The sequence below is a fragment of the Haemorhous mexicanus genome, chromosome 17 (assembly GCF_027477595.1).
Source record: "Haemorhous mexicanus isolate bHaeMex1 chromosome 17, bHaeMex1.pri, whole genome shotgun sequence".
NCBI lineage: Eukaryota > Metazoa > Chordata > Aves > Passeriformes > Fringillidae > Haemorhous > Haemorhous mexicanus.
The window spans coordinates 16,222,383-16,238,586 of record NC_082357.1 but is presented as its reverse complement, the minus strand read 5'-3'; the positions used below and the strand labels follow the sequence as shown (position 1 = coordinate 16,238,586).

The 16,204-nt window shown below is 59.7% G+C and overlaps 1 protein-coding gene across 11 annotated transcripts; it reads left to right on the top strand.

The window, feature by feature from the left end:
* Positions 1-4,921: 4,921 nt before the first annotated feature.
* On the top strand, positions 4,922-16,068 carry ERN2 (endoplasmic reticulum to nucleus signaling 2). 11 transcript variants are annotated; one of them, XR_009488607.1, is made up of 24 exons: positions 6,870-7,076; positions 7,225-7,342; positions 7,662-7,695; positions 8,224-8,296; positions 8,387-8,459; positions 8,592-8,714; positions 8,791-8,892; positions 9,136-9,397; positions 9,502-9,580; positions 9,660-9,810; positions 10,224-10,345; positions 10,494-10,670; positions 10,760-11,009; positions 11,268-11,358; positions 11,847-12,036; positions 12,211-12,310; positions 12,460-12,659; positions 13,329-13,476; positions 13,584-13,711; positions 13,896-14,019; positions 14,238-14,305; positions 14,383-14,570; positions 14,685-14,942; positions 15,076-16,068. XR_009488607.1 is itself a non-coding variant. In XM_059861395.1 (23 exons), exons 1-23 carry the CDS (start codon positions 4,955-4,957, stop codon positions 14,686-14,688), a joined length of 2,928 nt encoding a protein of 975 aa, XP_059717378.1. In that variant the 5' UTR covers positions 4,922-4,954; the 3' UTR covers positions 14,689-16,068. The 11 variants fall into 11 exon arrangements, 8 of the variants coding, with proteins under 8 accessions (XP_059717378.1, XP_059717374.1, XP_059717372.1 ...); XR_009488605.1 differs by having other exon boundaries at positions 14,685-14,982; positions 15,020-16,068; XR_009488606.1 differs by having other exon boundaries at positions 14,685-15,019.
* Positions 16,069-16,204: the final 136 nt, after the last annotated feature.

Genomic DNA, 16,204 nt, shown 5'->3' with positions numbered 1-16,204 from the left:
AGATTTTGAAGAGCTAACTGTAGCAGAGCCCAGCGTCGCTGTTCGGTGAAGCCATATCCCGCTGGCCCTCCAGGGCAGCTTCCACTCCTTGGTAGCAGAACTAACTCTTTGTTTTAACCCAAAGATGCCCTGCTGGTTTGGGATTTTTCCTGGCCTTTTCCCGAGTCTGGCAGCTCCAGGTTGGTCTGTGTAGCGTGTTTGGAGCAGGTGAAATTCTGCAGGGATGTTTTGTCGTGGCAGGTGACCCAGTGCTGCCAGCTGCTCCCTCCCGTGCCCAGTCAGTGCTTCACTCCTGCCCTGGGCTGCTGCATTTTGGGAGCATTTTCTTGCTCGTGCATGTTGCAGTCCAGGATCATTCTGCAGCTGCTGTGTTGACCCTGAGCTGTTGGACTGGGAACACCCTTGTGCTGCTGGTGTGAGCAGGGGGACACAGTGACATGGACATGGATGGAAACACCGTAACGCTGCCTGCAGGGAGCAGGGGGACACAAATCTCCCAAAGGGAGGGAACCACAGAGACCTTCCTGCCCTGTTTGGGGTGGGGCCAGTGAGGAAGAGAGAAGCTCAGATGCTGTTTTGTATTCTTAATAACAGCAGCAGTCTTTTGTGAGCTGGATTTGAAAATGTGTAGTGATCGAATGCAGTGAATCGTACTTTAGATTAACCATCCAGCAAGGAATGTTCTGAAATGTAAACCACCTTCCAGCTTTTCTCCTGGTCCAGTTCACAAGAAGCCCTCACCCCTGATTCTGTCAGAAGGAATGTGCTGTGCCTGGGGCTGTGGTGCTCTGTGTGTCATGCCAGCCATCCATGTGCCATTTCTCTCAGGTGTTCTGAACGGAGCCCTCAGCCCTGCACAGGTGCAAAGCCCATAGCAGGTGGCATTGTGCAGCCAGACTGGAGCAGCTCACACATCCCTGCTCTGCATCAGCACTGGGGCTCTGTGCTGCTCCATGCCAGTGGCTCAAAGCCATGCAGAAACAGCCTTTTAGGAACAGCTAATCTGAGTATGCTCCATGTCCACTCTTCCCTCTCCTTGAGGGAAGAGCCCAGTTGAAGCACAGCGGTGCAAATTCCCAAATGAGTATTTATTTTACTTTTATTTTACTTGAGAGACTGGAAAACACATTGGCTTTCTGGTAGGTGTTGAGGTCACATATTTCCCTGTAGCCTCTAGATAGCAGTTTTTAGTTTGTATTTTCTGTTTGAGCAGCCACGCTGTGAGTTTTAAAGGTGTTTCATATCCTACATAAAAACTAGTGATGTGCTTGTTACTCCTGTAGCTTGGGGTATTTCCTTTCTGTGTACAAGCCAGCAGCAGTGTGTCCTGACATGTGTGGCTGGGGCCAGGAGAGCTGTGTCAGCTCCCTTGGCAGTCCCCTGGAGCAGTGGGGGCAGACAGGAGCTGGCCTGCCTTTACTGGTGGCAGTGTCATGGATGAAACACAGCCATCACACTTGTGATTTCCTAGTTGTCAGTCCTGGGGCTTAATTGGCTGAAATTGACAACTTGTTACCTGGTGCAAGGTGTGGGCACTATAAGGATAAAGCAAAGGGGTGACACTGGCTCTTTCTGTCACCGGGGGCCACGTTGGCGCTTGCCACCTTGCTGGTTCTGTGATGATCAGCTCCCATTTGTTCCTCGGCGTGCTCAGACCTGTCTGTGCATCTGTTTGTGCTCCGTTTCCTTTCCTGTTCCTTCACCCCCTTGCTCCTGGGGAGGGCAGGAGCAGCTGTGGTGCCCTGGTGCCCGAGTTCCAGCTCCTCCCCAGCTCCCGTGGCTTCTGTGCAGGACGCAGCGACCGGGTGAGTAACTCTGGGGCGAGTGGGGACAGGCACTGACCCCTGCTGGGGCACAGGGCAGCGTCACACCCCGTGCCAGGGGCACAGCTGCTCTGTCCTGGGCCACGTACAGCCCAGCAGCTCAAAGGAGACTCAGCACAAACCCCTTGGTTACGAACAAATTTTAAACATGAAGAAAATACTATACACTAAGAAAATGTGATTCTGTTTAGGTGCTTCCTTGCAGGTTGGATCTGATTGGAAAAATGAAATTGTCTCACTTTTTGTTCCATGTGCAAAATTTGAATTAAAATACAGGAAAGTGACTTATAAATGCTTTAGTTGGTGTTTGTTGGCTCAATAGCCCAGGCTTCTTGGGACCTCTTTGAAATGAGTATTCTAGTTGAAATTAGTGCTGCTTTTAAGATCCTTTCTCTTTGAGAATGGTGTGGAGTTGGGTATGTTCTGGCATACACCAGTTTTTCCAAGGCAGTTACTGACATTAAGAAACACCCTCTTTTTAGTGGGATAGTGCCACAGTTGCCTCTCAGCCATTGCCTGCCTCTCTCAGCTTTGGATTTTGCTCTCTGGTCACTGTGATCATCCCAAGGCAGACTCAGCATAACCAGTGATCCCAGGGAGGAGTTTGGTCCTCACTGAGACGTGGTGTGTGAGTAAATTGTGAGGACACTTGGAACCTGGAGTTGGTGATAGAGCTGGTTCTGAGCTCTGGCATTCATGCTGTGGGCAGTTACCAGTACCAGCTGCACAGAGGTGTATTTCTGTTAAATCTCAATGTACCAGGGTGCTCTCAGCAGCCGCTGCTTCCTGCTGTGTGTAGGAGGGAGCACCCTGGGGTCCACTCCATATGAGGTTGCACTGAGTGTTTTCTGGGCTTGCTAATTGCAGATTAAAGTCTTGGTGAGGCAAATGCAGGTCCCTGCAGGACACAGCTGGTGTTTGCTGTTGGCTGCTCCCAGAGCCCAGGCAGTGTCCCCTCGTTGCTGCCATCTTGGCATTCTTCCTGCCAGTCCCCCAGCTCCTTCCCTGCCTTGTCCAGGACACTGGGTATCACAGCTCACCTGTGTGCCATCCCTTCCCCCTCTCCGTGCCCAGCACTGCAGGTTTCTCCTCCTCTACTTGTCCCAAGTTCAGTATCCTTCCCTCTGTTGGTGCAACCCAAGTGTAAGCAGTCCCAGGAGCACTGCTTCCTCGGGAATGCAGAAGTGTTATTGCTCAGCCTGGCTGGGGTTTGAACAGAGACTGTCTTGCATGAAGAGCTTGTGTTACTCACGTGGTTTCATACCAAGTTTAAAGTAAATTATTAATTTCCATTAATGACTTTGATAAGGAATGTGTAACTACAGTCAGGGTGTTCTGGTGATGGAAGAGAGGGATCTGGATTCAAATGAGATAAACTCACCACCACCACACTGTGCTGGTGCCACACACACCCTGCCCAGCTTGCACCTGCTGGCTGCTGCCCGCTGCTCCGTGCTCTGAGGGCCAAAGACAAACAGTTCCCTGCTGCTCCATGCCCAGGTGCCACGGTGGGGTCTGCTCTGCACCCTGCCCACAGCCACGGTCCTGACCCCTGCCTCGGGCACAGCACTCCCTGTCCCGTCCTCGCAGGGCTTGTTTCCAGACTCCCCTTCGTTTACTTTTCTTCCTTTGTAACTTGGTTTTTCCAGTGGAGCCGTTTTCACCCTCAGTTCTGTCCAGCACCTCTCCCTACCCGTTAGGATGAGGCCGCTGGCATCTTGTTTTGTTAGTGAGTGTCCTTGTCACCGGAGGGGAGCGGGGGACCAGGAGAGCCTTAGCAAGGCTTGTATGAAATGTGGCCATTTTACCTTCTAGCCAAGGATTCGCCTTGGTAGCTCATGGAAGTTCACTCTGTCTTATCCATACTCAAAGCAATTAATTCTTTGGTTTTATATTAAAAAAAACCAACTTAGATATTTGTGTCCACTGCAGATTTATTTTAAATGGAATATGTGAGTACCATGTATTATGGTATTTTTAAATAATCTATTGCCTATTTTGGGGGGGAGGGAGATGACAAATATTTAGTCTTAGATTTGCACTGCTGGATTTTTTTAAGTGTAACCTTGACTGGTTATCCTGGTGTTTTATTCTGTAAGATTAGTCTTATGAATTAAAGTTTGATAATTAAGTATTTCTGTGTTTGAGTGTTTCAATATTCTGTATGTACTGAGCTGCTTCCTCCTGCATGAACGACGGTGAGCAAAGGGTTTGTACTGAGTTTCTTTGCAGGAAGATGGACACAGGCCGAAGTTCAGGGGACCCCACATCTGGTGACACATCAAAGCCGTGGGTGCCCATCTCCCATGGTGGGGATTTGGTTCTGCTGCCCTGTGCCACTGCACATGCATGGCCTGTGAATTACGGGATGGTGTTTACCTCCCTGCCCAAAGCCGGGCTTTAATCTGCTCTTGCACCGAGCTGGGCTGGTCCTGCTGGGCTGGCCTGGCCTGGCTGCGGTGTCACAGTCCCACTCCCATTGAACAGCCCCAAGCAGGTGCTCGGAACAGCCCCAGCGCTGGGCATGTGGCACCGTCGGGATTGCCGTGCTGGACGGGCGCTGCTCGGCTTCGCCTCCGCCTTTAGACACCTCCTGTCCCGCCCAAAAACCCCATGTCAGACAGGTCGGTAGCCCCGTTTGCGCTGCCGTTCTCCCAGCGTGTGCCGCGGGCAGTTCTGTTCGCGGTGGTGCCGGGTGTGCCCTGACTGTCGGGGCCAGCGGTCCGTGCGGGCGGGGGTCCCAGCGCAGTCCCCGTCCCCCGCTGGCCCTCGGGCCGAGCTCCCGGCACACGGGGCTGAGGGGGGCTGCGGCGGGCGGCAGGAGCCGGCTCCTCCGCCGCTACCGCCGGGAGGGCTTCGCCGCGCGTTACCGGGGCGAGGAACTGGGTGCCCGCGGCCGGGCTGGGGCCGGTGGCCGCGGCGGGGGATGCGGGGTGTGCGCTGACGGCGGCTCCTCCCGCCGTGCAAACAGTCGGGAACCGGAGGGGACCGGGGCGGGGAGGCCGACGCGCCCGCGGGGTCCGGGTGCGTGTGCGGAGCGCGGGGCGGGCGGAAGCCGCGTCCGGGACCCGCCCCGGCCCCGCTGACTCACGGCGGCCGCGCGGCCCGGCCCGGCCTGGCCTGGCCGGGACATGGGCGGCCCCGCCGCGCCGCACCCGCGGGGGCTCCGGGGGGCGCGCCGGGGGCTCCTGCCGCCGCCGCTGCTGCCGCTGCTCCGGCTGCTCCTGCTGCTGCTCCCGCCGCCCCCGGCACAGGTACGGCCGCCGCTGGCAGCGGGGGGTGCGCCAGGGTGGGACAGCGCCCGGGAGGGGACAGCGCGGGGGGACAGCGAGGTATGAGCCTGTGCTCACCGTGCCCCGCGTGTCCTGCGGGAGGGCACACGACCTTGGTGCCCGGGGTGTGACAGGGGCACCTCGCGCTCGGGGCAGGTGCGACAGTGCGGGCGGGAGCGTGCCGCGGGTGACCCCGGGGAGCGGGGCTCGAGCCGCCCCTGGGGCGTGGGCACCGACGAGGTGTTAGTGCTATGGGTGAGGGGCCGTGGTGCCCCCGGGTCCGGGATGCTGCCGGGAGACCCTTGGCCGTACGTGGGTGGCGTTGACCAGTGTGCGATGGAGCGCCGGGCTGTCACCCGGGCCGGGGGCTCCTGCGGCACCCAGAGAGGAGGTTGTTCTCCATCTTCACCCCTGGACCTGGCTGTGCCCGGCAGCGGAGTCCCCTTCCCCCTCTGCCTGGTCCTGCCCGCGGAGCTGCTGCCTGTCAGGGTGGTGCCTTCGGAGCCGGATCCAGCTCCTGCAGCTGGTGGCGGTTCAAGTGGATAGGCAGCGTGCCAGGGTGGCTTTGGATTACACAGCTAGAGCTGCTTCTCTGGAGGAAGCAGGGGATGCTGGCGCCGAGTTTCTGTCTGTGCTTGGCCGTCCCTCTATCCATCCTTGGGGAGCGAATGTGCCCCGAACCCACGGCTGAGCTCGGCCCCAGCGGCATCACTGCCGAGTCCTGAATGCTGTGGTGGAACCTCGGGAAAGCTCCTGGGACAGCCCGTGGGAACAGCCACACTTGTGGGCTGGGGCTGGGACCAGGGGGAGGGTGGCAGCTCCCAGACATCCAGTGCTCCCAGTTCTGCCCATGGTGGTTTATGGGGAGCAGGGCAGGCAGCCTGGCCTTTGCCCAAATGCCCTGGCACCAAAACACTTGCAGAAGGGATGGAAAAACCCCAGCGCTTCAGGGGGGAAGGAAGCAGAGAGCCCTGATGGCTGGGGGGGCCCGGCAGTCTCAGTTTCCCCCCCTCAGGTGGCCGCACTGCAAGAGCCCCGTGTCTGCCAGCCTAGCACGTCCCCAGCTGGCAGCAATCCCTCCTGCATGGCCGTGGGGGCTGGAGGAGCCATGGTGGGGAGCAGTTCCCTGCCGTGTCCTCTGGGCAAAGGCAGAGCAGGGAAACTCACTCTGACCTCACCTGAAAATTAAGCAAAAAGAAGTGCAAATAAAAGAACTGGGCTGGAGGCATAGAGGGTGATATGAGGTGCATTGTGAGGGAGATTGTGTGGCTTTGTTGCAGCTGAAGGAGTCTCCTGGCCCTGCCGGGCCACAGCCACTCTTGTACTGTCAGCTTCTGCTCTGCAAATGGTCTCAGGCTTGCATGCAGGTCCTGGCTGGGTACAGGCTGCTGGCTGGTCCCTGCACCCCAGCTGGGACAGGCCCCCAGGACAGGCTCTGCCAGCTCAGGCTACCAGAGCAGCAAGGGGACTACTGAGGGGCTGGGCTCCAGGGGTGTCCTTGTGCCTCTCATGTAATCTGTGGCCATCCAGGGGCTTAGGTGCTGCTGCCAAATCCCTGTCATTGGGGCCTGCCAGAGCCATGTGTGTCCCGTGCTGTTTGCCCATCCCTGTTTGCTGACAGGGTGAGGCTGGCATATGTGGCACTGGCTGAGCTGGCACTCGCTGTGCAGACGCCATACGTGGAAGCAGCAGCTCCTCTTCCCTGGTGAATTTGCAATTACTTCCTCAATGTCAGGTAGCTGAAACCTGCAGCTCTGAAGGCCAGGCAAGCAGTCATCACTTCTCTGGCATGAAAAGTCACCAGACTCGTTTGTTTCTGGAAGGAGCCGGCAGTTGGGCTGCTCTTGTCACCTTTAGAAAGGCATCCAGGGTTGTGACTAGGAACAGCCACACTGCAATTCATCCCACCTTGGGAAAACTTGTTCCAGGGAGAGGAGGGAGAGGGAAGGCTGCTCCAGCCCCAGGATGGCTCTGGTGGGATGTGAGCCAGGGGAGCCAGGGGCCGTAGGTGCAGGTGGTGCCGGTCACTGAGGTGCAGCTGCCCCAGGAGCTGAGCTGCACAGAGGAGCTGGGCACGGGGATTGTTACCAAGTCTGGCTGATCTCTTGAGGATGGTGTGTCTGTCCTAGAGCCTCAAAGGTGGTGCTGTGACTGTCCCAGAAACACTGCTCTTCATCTCCACACTGGATGGGAACCTCCACGCCGTCAGCAAGAGCACAGGGGACGTCAAGTGGACCCTGAAGGATGGTGAGTAGTGACTGGGGGGCGTTTGCTTGCAGCCTAGCTCCTGGAGCATATTTGGGGTTTGGAAATGCTCCTCTGGCCTGGCTCTTGCTGGATGGGCTCTGGGCTGCCAGTGCCTCCAGTCCTGGGGTGCGCTGCCAGCCCAAGCCCCAGGCATAGCCAAGCATGAATGAGCATCTGCCATTTGTGTCTCTTTTGGCTCTGAAAGGCAAACAGGCTGCGTGGCTGGGCTGGGTGACAGTGCCACGCTGGGTAAACAGTGGTGTTGTGCTGTCCCACTCACAGGAGTGCTGCTGATGTGGCCTCTTACTCTCTGTTTCAGATCCCATTCTGCAGGTGCCGGTCTATGTGGCTGAGTGAGTGTCACCCCCACTGGGCAGTGCTGGAGGCTCCCTGATAACTGATGGAGCAACAGCAGGAAAGGGGAACCACAGAGAAATGAAATGCCCAGCCCATGCCATGGCATCACCTCACCCTGTCCCTGGTGCTGGCATGTGGCACATGGTGATGAGGAGGAGCTGGCACCTGCTGCACAGCCGAGGAGCTCTCAGCTCGACTACACGCATCAGCATGGAGAGAATAGAGAGAAATCCCTGTGAAAGCTCAGGGGCAGGCGGGGCAGCAAGACCTCCTTGAGACAGGCAGGGCATCCACCAGCTTGGTGGGTGGGCACTGGGTGGCTGTGGGAAGTCCCAGGATTGACCAGAGTGGGATTTATCTCCTGCGAAATCCAGTGCTGCAGGTGCCCAGGAAAGGTCAAGTCCTGCAGGGACTCACCCCGGAGCAAACTGCTAAAGGGATTCTGCAATGTAGCCATTCCGTGTCCTTGGAGGTGCCCAGGGCAGGGGGTGGCTCTTGTTTTATCCTTCTCTCGTGCTTCCCAGGCCAGCATTCCTTCCAGACCCCAATGACGGCAGCCTGTATATCCTGGGAGGAAAGAACAAAGAAGGCTTGATGGTCAGTAGGGCTGTGGGGCTGCGGGCACCCTGTGAGCCCCTGGGGTGCCCTGGGCCGCAGAGGTGACTCTGCCCTGCTCCTGTGTTGCAGAAGCTGCCATTCACCATCCCGGAGCTGGTGCAGTCCTCGCCGTGCCGCAGCTCGGACGGAGTGCTCTACACGGGTACGGAGCGCTGGGGCGCGGGACAGCGCTGCCCGGGCTCCGGGAGCGGGGCAGGGCCACGGGCAGGGCTCAGCGGGAGCTCCTGGGGACGGGGGGCTGCGGGGCTTACAAAGAACGCGTTTTCCTTCTCAGGGAAGAAGCAGGACACCTGGTTCATTGTGGACCCCAAGTCAGGGGAGAAGCAGACCACCCTCTCAACAGAGGCCTGGGATGGTCTGTGCCCATCCAGCCCCTTGCTCTACATCGGACGGACCCGTGAGTGCCCCCATCGACCACCTGGTGCCAGGAATGGGGCACTGGAGGTGACCTCCTGCCCTGCTCCTGTCCCCAGAGTATGTCATCACCATATATGACACCAAGTCACGGGAGCTGCGCTGGAATGCCACCTTCTCCGAGTACTCGGCCCCGCTCTGCGAGGAGTCCTACCACTACAGTGAGTGCAACTGCAGCAGCCACGGGAGCCGTGGCAGTCATGGCACACAGCTCCCCAGTGCCCGCTCGCAGCAGGACTCTGGCTGTGCAGGGGCCTGGGGTGACAGTGCCAGGGCCAGCAGGTCTCAGCTGTGCCCATTGCTGGGGAGAACAGGCAGCAGCCCATGGCCAGTGGCAGAACTGAGGGTGACCAGAGGAGACACAGCTGAACTGCTGCATCCCTCATCCCTCTTGCTCTCTCCAGAAATGGCTCATTTGGCCTCAAGTGGGGACGGGCTGGTGGTGACCCTGGACAAGGAGAGCGGGGAGGTTCTGTGGGCGCAGAACTACGGCTCACCTGTGGTTGGCATCTACCTGTGGCACCAGGACAGCCTGCGCCGCCTCCCCCACCTCAACCTGGCCATGGAGACCCTGCGCTATCTGACCTTCCAGTCACAGGACATCCATGTCCTCAAGTGGAGCTACCAGTCCGTCAAGGACTTCGCCGCCACCAAGACCCAGCTGCTGTACGTGGTTCCCGAGCAGTGGCAGCCGGTGGCATTCGTGTTCCCCGTGCTTGGCCACCCTGATCCGTGGCGGATGGAAGGTGATGTTTGTCCTTGCCCTGCAGGCCGGCGCTCTACGTGGGGAAGCACGCCACCAGTTTCTACGCCATGACCTCCCTGGTGCACGGCAGTGTGGCGCTGGTGGTGAGTGTCCCCTCTGCCCCGCTGGAGCCACCACGGCGTGTCCAGCTGCCTGGTGCCCCACGAGCTGCCACATCCCCAGCCCCAGGGCATCACCCTGGCCAGGATCGATGGCCCCACCACGGACGACGTGACCATGAGGGAGTCCGGGGAGTGCGAGATCACGCCCAGCACGGACGTCAAGTACCCACAGGGCAGCATCACCTCACTTCCCAACCAGTGGCTCCTCATAGGTGCGGAGCAGTGGTAGGCACAGACTCACCCATGTCCTCAGTGAGTCCCAAGCTGCTGCTGTGCTTTAGGGACAATAGGACGACCTGCTCTGCCTAGTGGGGTAAATGGGATTAAGGCTGAGTCACCTTGGGCTGGGGTAGCGCTGGCTTGGGACTCCTTTCAGCCCCTCCTTCTGTCCTCTCTCCCTTGGGATTTGTTTCAGCCCATCCTTGTCCCCTCCCCAAGAGTGACTGCCGGACACCCTGTGCAGGGGTGGGCAGGGACCCTTTGAAGTAGGGCTCACAGTTACCCATGCTGGGGGTCCCATGAGAAGCAATCCCCCTACTCCAGGAGAGCCAGGGCTGCTGGCAAGGGATGGATGCTGAAACCAAGAGGTGAACTGAGAGTTGTCTCTGTTCCCCTCATGCCACAGGGCACCATGAGCTGCCTCCTTTGGTCCACACCACGATGCTGCGAGCCTTCCCAGAGAGCCTGAGAAAAACCACAGAAACCATCATCCCCAGGGCTCCTCCCACCAGGACTGTGTTCGATGATGTGAGTGGTGAAGGGTGCTGGGTCACTGAAGGGTCTCTGCTGCTTGGGGTGGGCAGTGGGTCCCCGGCATGGGACAGGACAGGAAGGAAGTCCCAAACCCAAGTGCCCTGCGGTCTGTGCCTCACCCAGCTCTGGGTGTGTGTTGCAGTTCCTGGCCCCGAGCAGCCCGGAGGAGCCAGCTGTCCGCAGCGAGGGGCAGCTCCAGCCAGACCCCACACCAGGAGAGCAGGTGGAGGTGTACCCCGAGTCTGGCACCTGGGACCTGGTGATGGTTGGCATTGGCACGGCTCTGCTGGGTGGGGGAATCCTGGTCCTGCTGTTCACGGTGAGTGCTGGTGGTGGTGGAGAGGGACAGCGGAGCCGATGCCCTGGCGTGGCTCTAGGCTCTGAGTATTCCTGTGGTTTGTGTTCCAGAAACTGCAGCGGCAGCATGTGGCCCAGCAGCAGCAGCTGGAGGAGCAGATACAGCTCCTGCAGCAGCAGCAGGAGATGCTGCGCTCGGGCCGAGTCTCCAGGGAGGGTGTCCCTGAGGAGCCCGGGGAGCTGGAGCTGAGCCAGGGAAGTGCCTCAGAGCTCTCACAGAGCTCCAGCCCCTCCACCTGCCTGAAGGACCCGGCTAACGGGACAGTCAGCCCAGGGCCAGCTGTCCCAGTGGCTGCTGCAGGTGGGTGCAGGGGGAATGGGCAGGCTGTGGGGACTTCTGTCCAGAGATGCCAGCACCCAGAGCAGGTGCAGGAATGCACACAAATGAGAGGGCTGCAACCCACCTGGGATGGGAGGAGATGCCAGATCTGCTGCTGAATGAGCGTGGGCTACATAGGAGTAGGGCCCAAGAAATGGCCAGATGAATAGAGAAACAGGTGTCCTCCATACAGAACTAATGCTTGGAGACTGGAAGATGGCTGTCTTCTCTCCATTGCAGATGCAGAACCAGACCTGGTTGTAGTTGGGAAAGTTTCTTTTAACCCCAAGGACGTGCTGGGCCATGGAGCTGGAGGAACCTTTGTCTTCAGGTGGGTGACATCGGGTGCCTGCCCCTACTCTGCTCCCTTTCTCCCTGGGAGCCACAGGGATAACACCAAGACAGCTCAGGGTGGTGGCCACTGGTTCAGGGACTTTTGAGAGCTCACCTCCTTCACCTTCTTCTGGTCCTCATCCCACCCATCCTGGAGGTGGGCTCGTGGCCCTCATTGACCAGGCACTGGGTACACAGGGCAGATCCCCCTTGCACCCCCTCCCTGCCTGCCTGCACCTGCTCTGGCCCCTCTCATGGTTCCTAGGCTCTGGCTGAACCCCTTTTCTGAACACAGAAACAGTGAGGGGTGTAATTTTCCTATGAAATTGAGACCCTCCATTTTGCAGCTTACACTGGGAAGATCTCTTCCTGTCGGTGATGTGACAAGGCTTTGGGGGTGCAGCAGGGTGACCCGTGCTGGGGACCCTGTGGGTGAGCGTGGCTGGGCCCTGCTGCACACGGGCACACCGGGCACTCTCTGCACAGGGGGCAGTTCGAGGGCCGCAGTGTGGCTGTGAAGCGTCTCCTGCCCGAGTGTGTGCACCTGCTGGACCGCGAGGTGCAGCTGCTGCGCGAGTCGGACGAGCACCCGCACGTGGTCCGCTACTTCTGCACGGAGCGGGACCGGCAGTTCCACTACATCGCCATCGAGCTGTGCTCCGCCACGCTGCAGGAGGTGAGCCGGGCACAGGGCTGCTGCTGCGGCCTTGGGAGCCCTGCAAACACCAGCCTTGGGCACAAACTCCATCCTCTCCATCGCCCCCATCACGCTGGGGTGGGGTGTCTCTCCGGCCAGCTTGCCTTTGCCCAGTAAATCGGGCTTAGTTCCTCTCCTCCTGTGTGGTTCCAGTACGTGGAGAGCCCCAGCTTTGAGCGCCGTGGGCTGGACCCGGTGTCCGTGCTGCGTCAGACCATGTCCGGGCTGGCCCACCTCCACTCCCTCAGCATCGGTAAGGGCCAGCCGTCCCCTCTGCAGCCCCTCCTCAGCAGATGCTGCAGGGTTTGGGCAATAGCTGTGGGGGTCAGCAGCAACTGGGGCTGTGGCAGAGCCCTGTTTGTTCCAGCCCTGCCAGGTGACACCACAGCCTCTCACTTGCAGTGCACCGTGACCTGAAGCCCTGTAACATCCTTATCTCTGCCCCAAACCGCCACGGGCAGATCCGCGCCGTCATCTCCGACTTCGGCCTTTGCAAGAAGCTTCAGGGGGGACGACAGAGCTTCAGCCTCCGCTCCGGGATCCCTGGCACTGAGGGCTGGATCGCGCCCGAGGTGCTGCAGGAGGCCCCGAAGGAGAACCCTGTGAGTGAGCCGTGGCCACCCCTGCCCCGGGTGCTCCTTGGGCCCATTGTGGCTGTGTCCCCCATGGCGGCAGTGGCCTCAGGTCACACTGCTGGGGTGCACAATTAAGATGAGGGCTCCATGAGCCAGAGCCAGCCCAGACACAGGCACTGTGCTCCTTGCCAGGGCTGTCCTCGTCCCACTGACCTTGTGGGACAGTGCCCAGCTGTGTTCAGCACAGGTGTCTCACTGGGCTCCGTTAGTCCTCAGAAATTTGGGGTGGGGAGGTTGGAGGGGCTGTGGGTTGCTGCCAAGGTCACACTTCCTCTCTCTTCAGGATTGGGGATCTCATTCCCACTGGAAGCAGCTGCTGCACTGCTCCTGGACAGGGCAGTGTTGAGGCTCATGCTGGTGTCCGTTTGCCTCCTGGTGAGACACCAGCAGCCCCTGCATGTCTGTTGGGCTGTGGGGTTCTGAATTCTGGCTGTGCCTCTGGAAACCCCTTCTCTCTTGGGGACCTGGGGTGGTGGGGCTCCCTGACGCAGGTAGCAGAGCAAGAGCCCCATGTGATGCATTTTCCAGCAGCTGTGCAGCCAATGACAAATTGTCCACATGAAAGGACAGAAAAGTGGGAGGTAAAGGTTTCCTCGCCCTTTGCCTGAGGGTCCCACGTGCTCCCATGTTTTGCAGACCAGTGCTGTGGACATCTTCTCAGCCGGGTGCATCTTCTACTACGTGGTGTCGGGGGGACAGCACCCCTTTGGGGACAGCCTGCGGCGCCAGGCCAACATCCTGGCGGGCTCCTACCAGCTGAGCTGCCTGCAGGAGGAGGCTCACGGTGAGACCCTTCCCCAGTGGCACTGCACGGTGGGGAGGCTCCAGGCTGAGGGCAGCTCCTGCTCCTGGTGCAGGGGTGAACTCACTGCTGTTTTGCTTCACCCCCAGACAAACTCGTTGCAAGGGAGCTGATTGTGGCGATGATCAGCTCCGAGCCCCAGCGCCGGCCCTCAGCCCCTCTGGTCCTTGTGCATCCCTTTTTCTGGAGTCAGGAGAAGCAGCTGCAGTTCTTCCAGGTGAGCCTGTGCTGTCCCACCAACAGTGAACGCAGGTGTGCACTGAAAAATGTGCTGGAAACTGCTGCGTTTAGGTCAACATGCTCCTTATGAGCTACTCTTAGGAGGGGTGAGGGGTCCCTGGGTCTCTGTCCCACCTTGTGCAGAGCAAGGGCAGTGCCATACCCACCTCTTGGGCACATAGGACGTCAGTGATCGTGTGGAAAAGGAGCCAGCCGAGGGGCCCATCGTCTCAGCCCTGGAATCGGGGGGACGGGCGGTGGTGAGGACCAACTGGAGGATGCACATCTCCCTCCCGCTGCAGATGGGTGAGCATGGAGGGGCCAGGCTCATCACTGGGTCCAGTGAAGCAGGTAGGGACTGGTGCTTTTAGTGGCCAGCAGGCACCTGCTTGTGCCCAGGAGCCAAAAAGCAGGTCAGGTAAAGGTGGCAGCTTTTTTTTGGGAGGCCACAGTGCAGCAGGACGGGGGCTGGCACTACAGGGGCTGTGTCCCCCCTCACTCCATGTCTCTCCTGCTGTCCCCAGACCTGAGGAAGTTCCGCACCTACAAGGGGGGATCAGTGCGTGACCTGCTGCGGGCCATGAGGAACAAGGTACGGCCACCCAGCTGCCCTTGGCCCTGCCACCTCCACTGTCCCCGTCCTCTCTCACCTCACCCTCTCTCCTGCAGAAGCACCACTACCACGAGCTGCCAGCCGATGTGCGGGTGGCCCTGGGCTCCGTCCCCGAGGGCTTCGTGCAGTACTTCACCTCCCGCTTCCCGCGGCTGCTGCTGCACACGCACGGGGCCATGCGGGTCTGCGCCCACGAGCGCACCTTCCGCTCCTACTACTGCCAGGGCCTGAGGGGCGACGGCGCCTGAGGGCCGCGGGTCGTGCCTGAGGGCCGCGGGTCATCCCTGAGGGGCGACGGCGCCTGAGGGCCGCGGGTCGTGCCTGAGGGCCGCGGGTCATCCCTGAGGGGCGACAGCGCCTGAGGGCCGCGGGTCATCCCTGAGGGGCGACGGCGCCTGAGGGCCGCGGGTCATCCCTGAGGGGCGACGGCGCCTGAGGGCCGCGGGTCGTGCCTGAGGGGCGACGGCGCCTGAGGGCCATGGGTCATGCCTGAGGGCCGCGGGTCGCACCCGAGGGCCGTGGGTCGTGCCTGAGGGGCGCGGGTTGTGCCTGAGGGGCGACGGCGCCTGAGGGCCGCGGGTCATCCCTGAGGGGCAACGGCGCCTGAGGGCCGTGGGTCACGCCTGAGGGCCATGGGTCATGCCTGATGGCTGCAGGTCATGCCTGAGGGGCGATGGCGCCTGATGGCTGCAGGTCATGCCTGAGGGGCGATGGCGCCTGAGGGCCGCAGGTCATCCCGAGGGCCGCAGGTCATGCCCGAGGGCTGTGGCTGCTGCTCCCCGCCTGGGCCCTCTCTCGGTGTCCTGCTGCCAGCCAGGCGAGTGCTCAGCAGGTTGGGCACCGGGCAGCACCATGCTCTCACCTGGGGGACCCTCTGGGCAACCACCTTTGCCAACACTCAGAGTCAGACTCAGGTGTGAAGGCATTTAGGTCAGAAAACAAAGACATCTTGGGTGGAACAGTGCTTGGAGAAGAAAGAGGAAAACATGGTGTTTTCACAGTGGGGCCCTGGCACAGCCATGCCCTCAGGCTGCCATCAGCCCCGGGGGACATTCCCCAGGGACAGGAAGCTTTGTCCCCCTTTGTCCCACAGGTTCTCTGCTGTGCCAGGGGCCTGGGGACGCAGCTCCTTGAGCTGTGCCCAGGACCAGGCCCCCAGTCCTGATGCTGGAGCTGCCCCTCAGCCCCAGCAGGGCTGTACTCACCAGGCCAGGCCGAGCAGCCACCCTGGGGCTGGGACCTGCCCCACCATGGAGGTGTGAATCTCAGCTGGGCTCAGAACAAGGGTTTGTCCCTTAGGGGTCCCAGCAGCCTGTTCCTGTGCCAGGCCTGGTGGCACAGCAGTCCAGGAACAGTTGTCTCTGAGCACAAAGGAGGGAGTTCCTGGCCCCTAGGATCCTTCCCTCAAAGACAGGGCTATGCCTGCAGCTCTCCCAGCCTTCTTGCTACCCAGGGCTGGTGTCCCATGGGTGCTCTAGTTCATGGCATCCCCATGGGCATGTGGTTCCTGCGAGCCAGCCTCCAGCAGCAGCTGAGCCCATGGGCACAGACAGCCACACAGCAAAGCTCCTCTGTGGAACAGCAATAATTTTGTATAGTTTGATTCCTCTTTGTACTGGGGTGTGGGATTTTGTTACACAGGTAACAGGGCTTGTACCAGGTTTCTTTTCAGAATATATTTATACAAAATGTTATAAAAAATTTTAAAATAAAAACTAAAGCTCGTCCTGCTTAAAAACAAACTGGCCTACAAGCACCTCTAGTTGCTGGCAGGGAACAGCGGTGGGAAAATAACAGAGGCAGGTCACTGGGCTCCTGCTGCCTGAGTAGACTTGTGTTGATGCTTTAGCCATAATTGGTCATGGAGCCAAGGAAGAG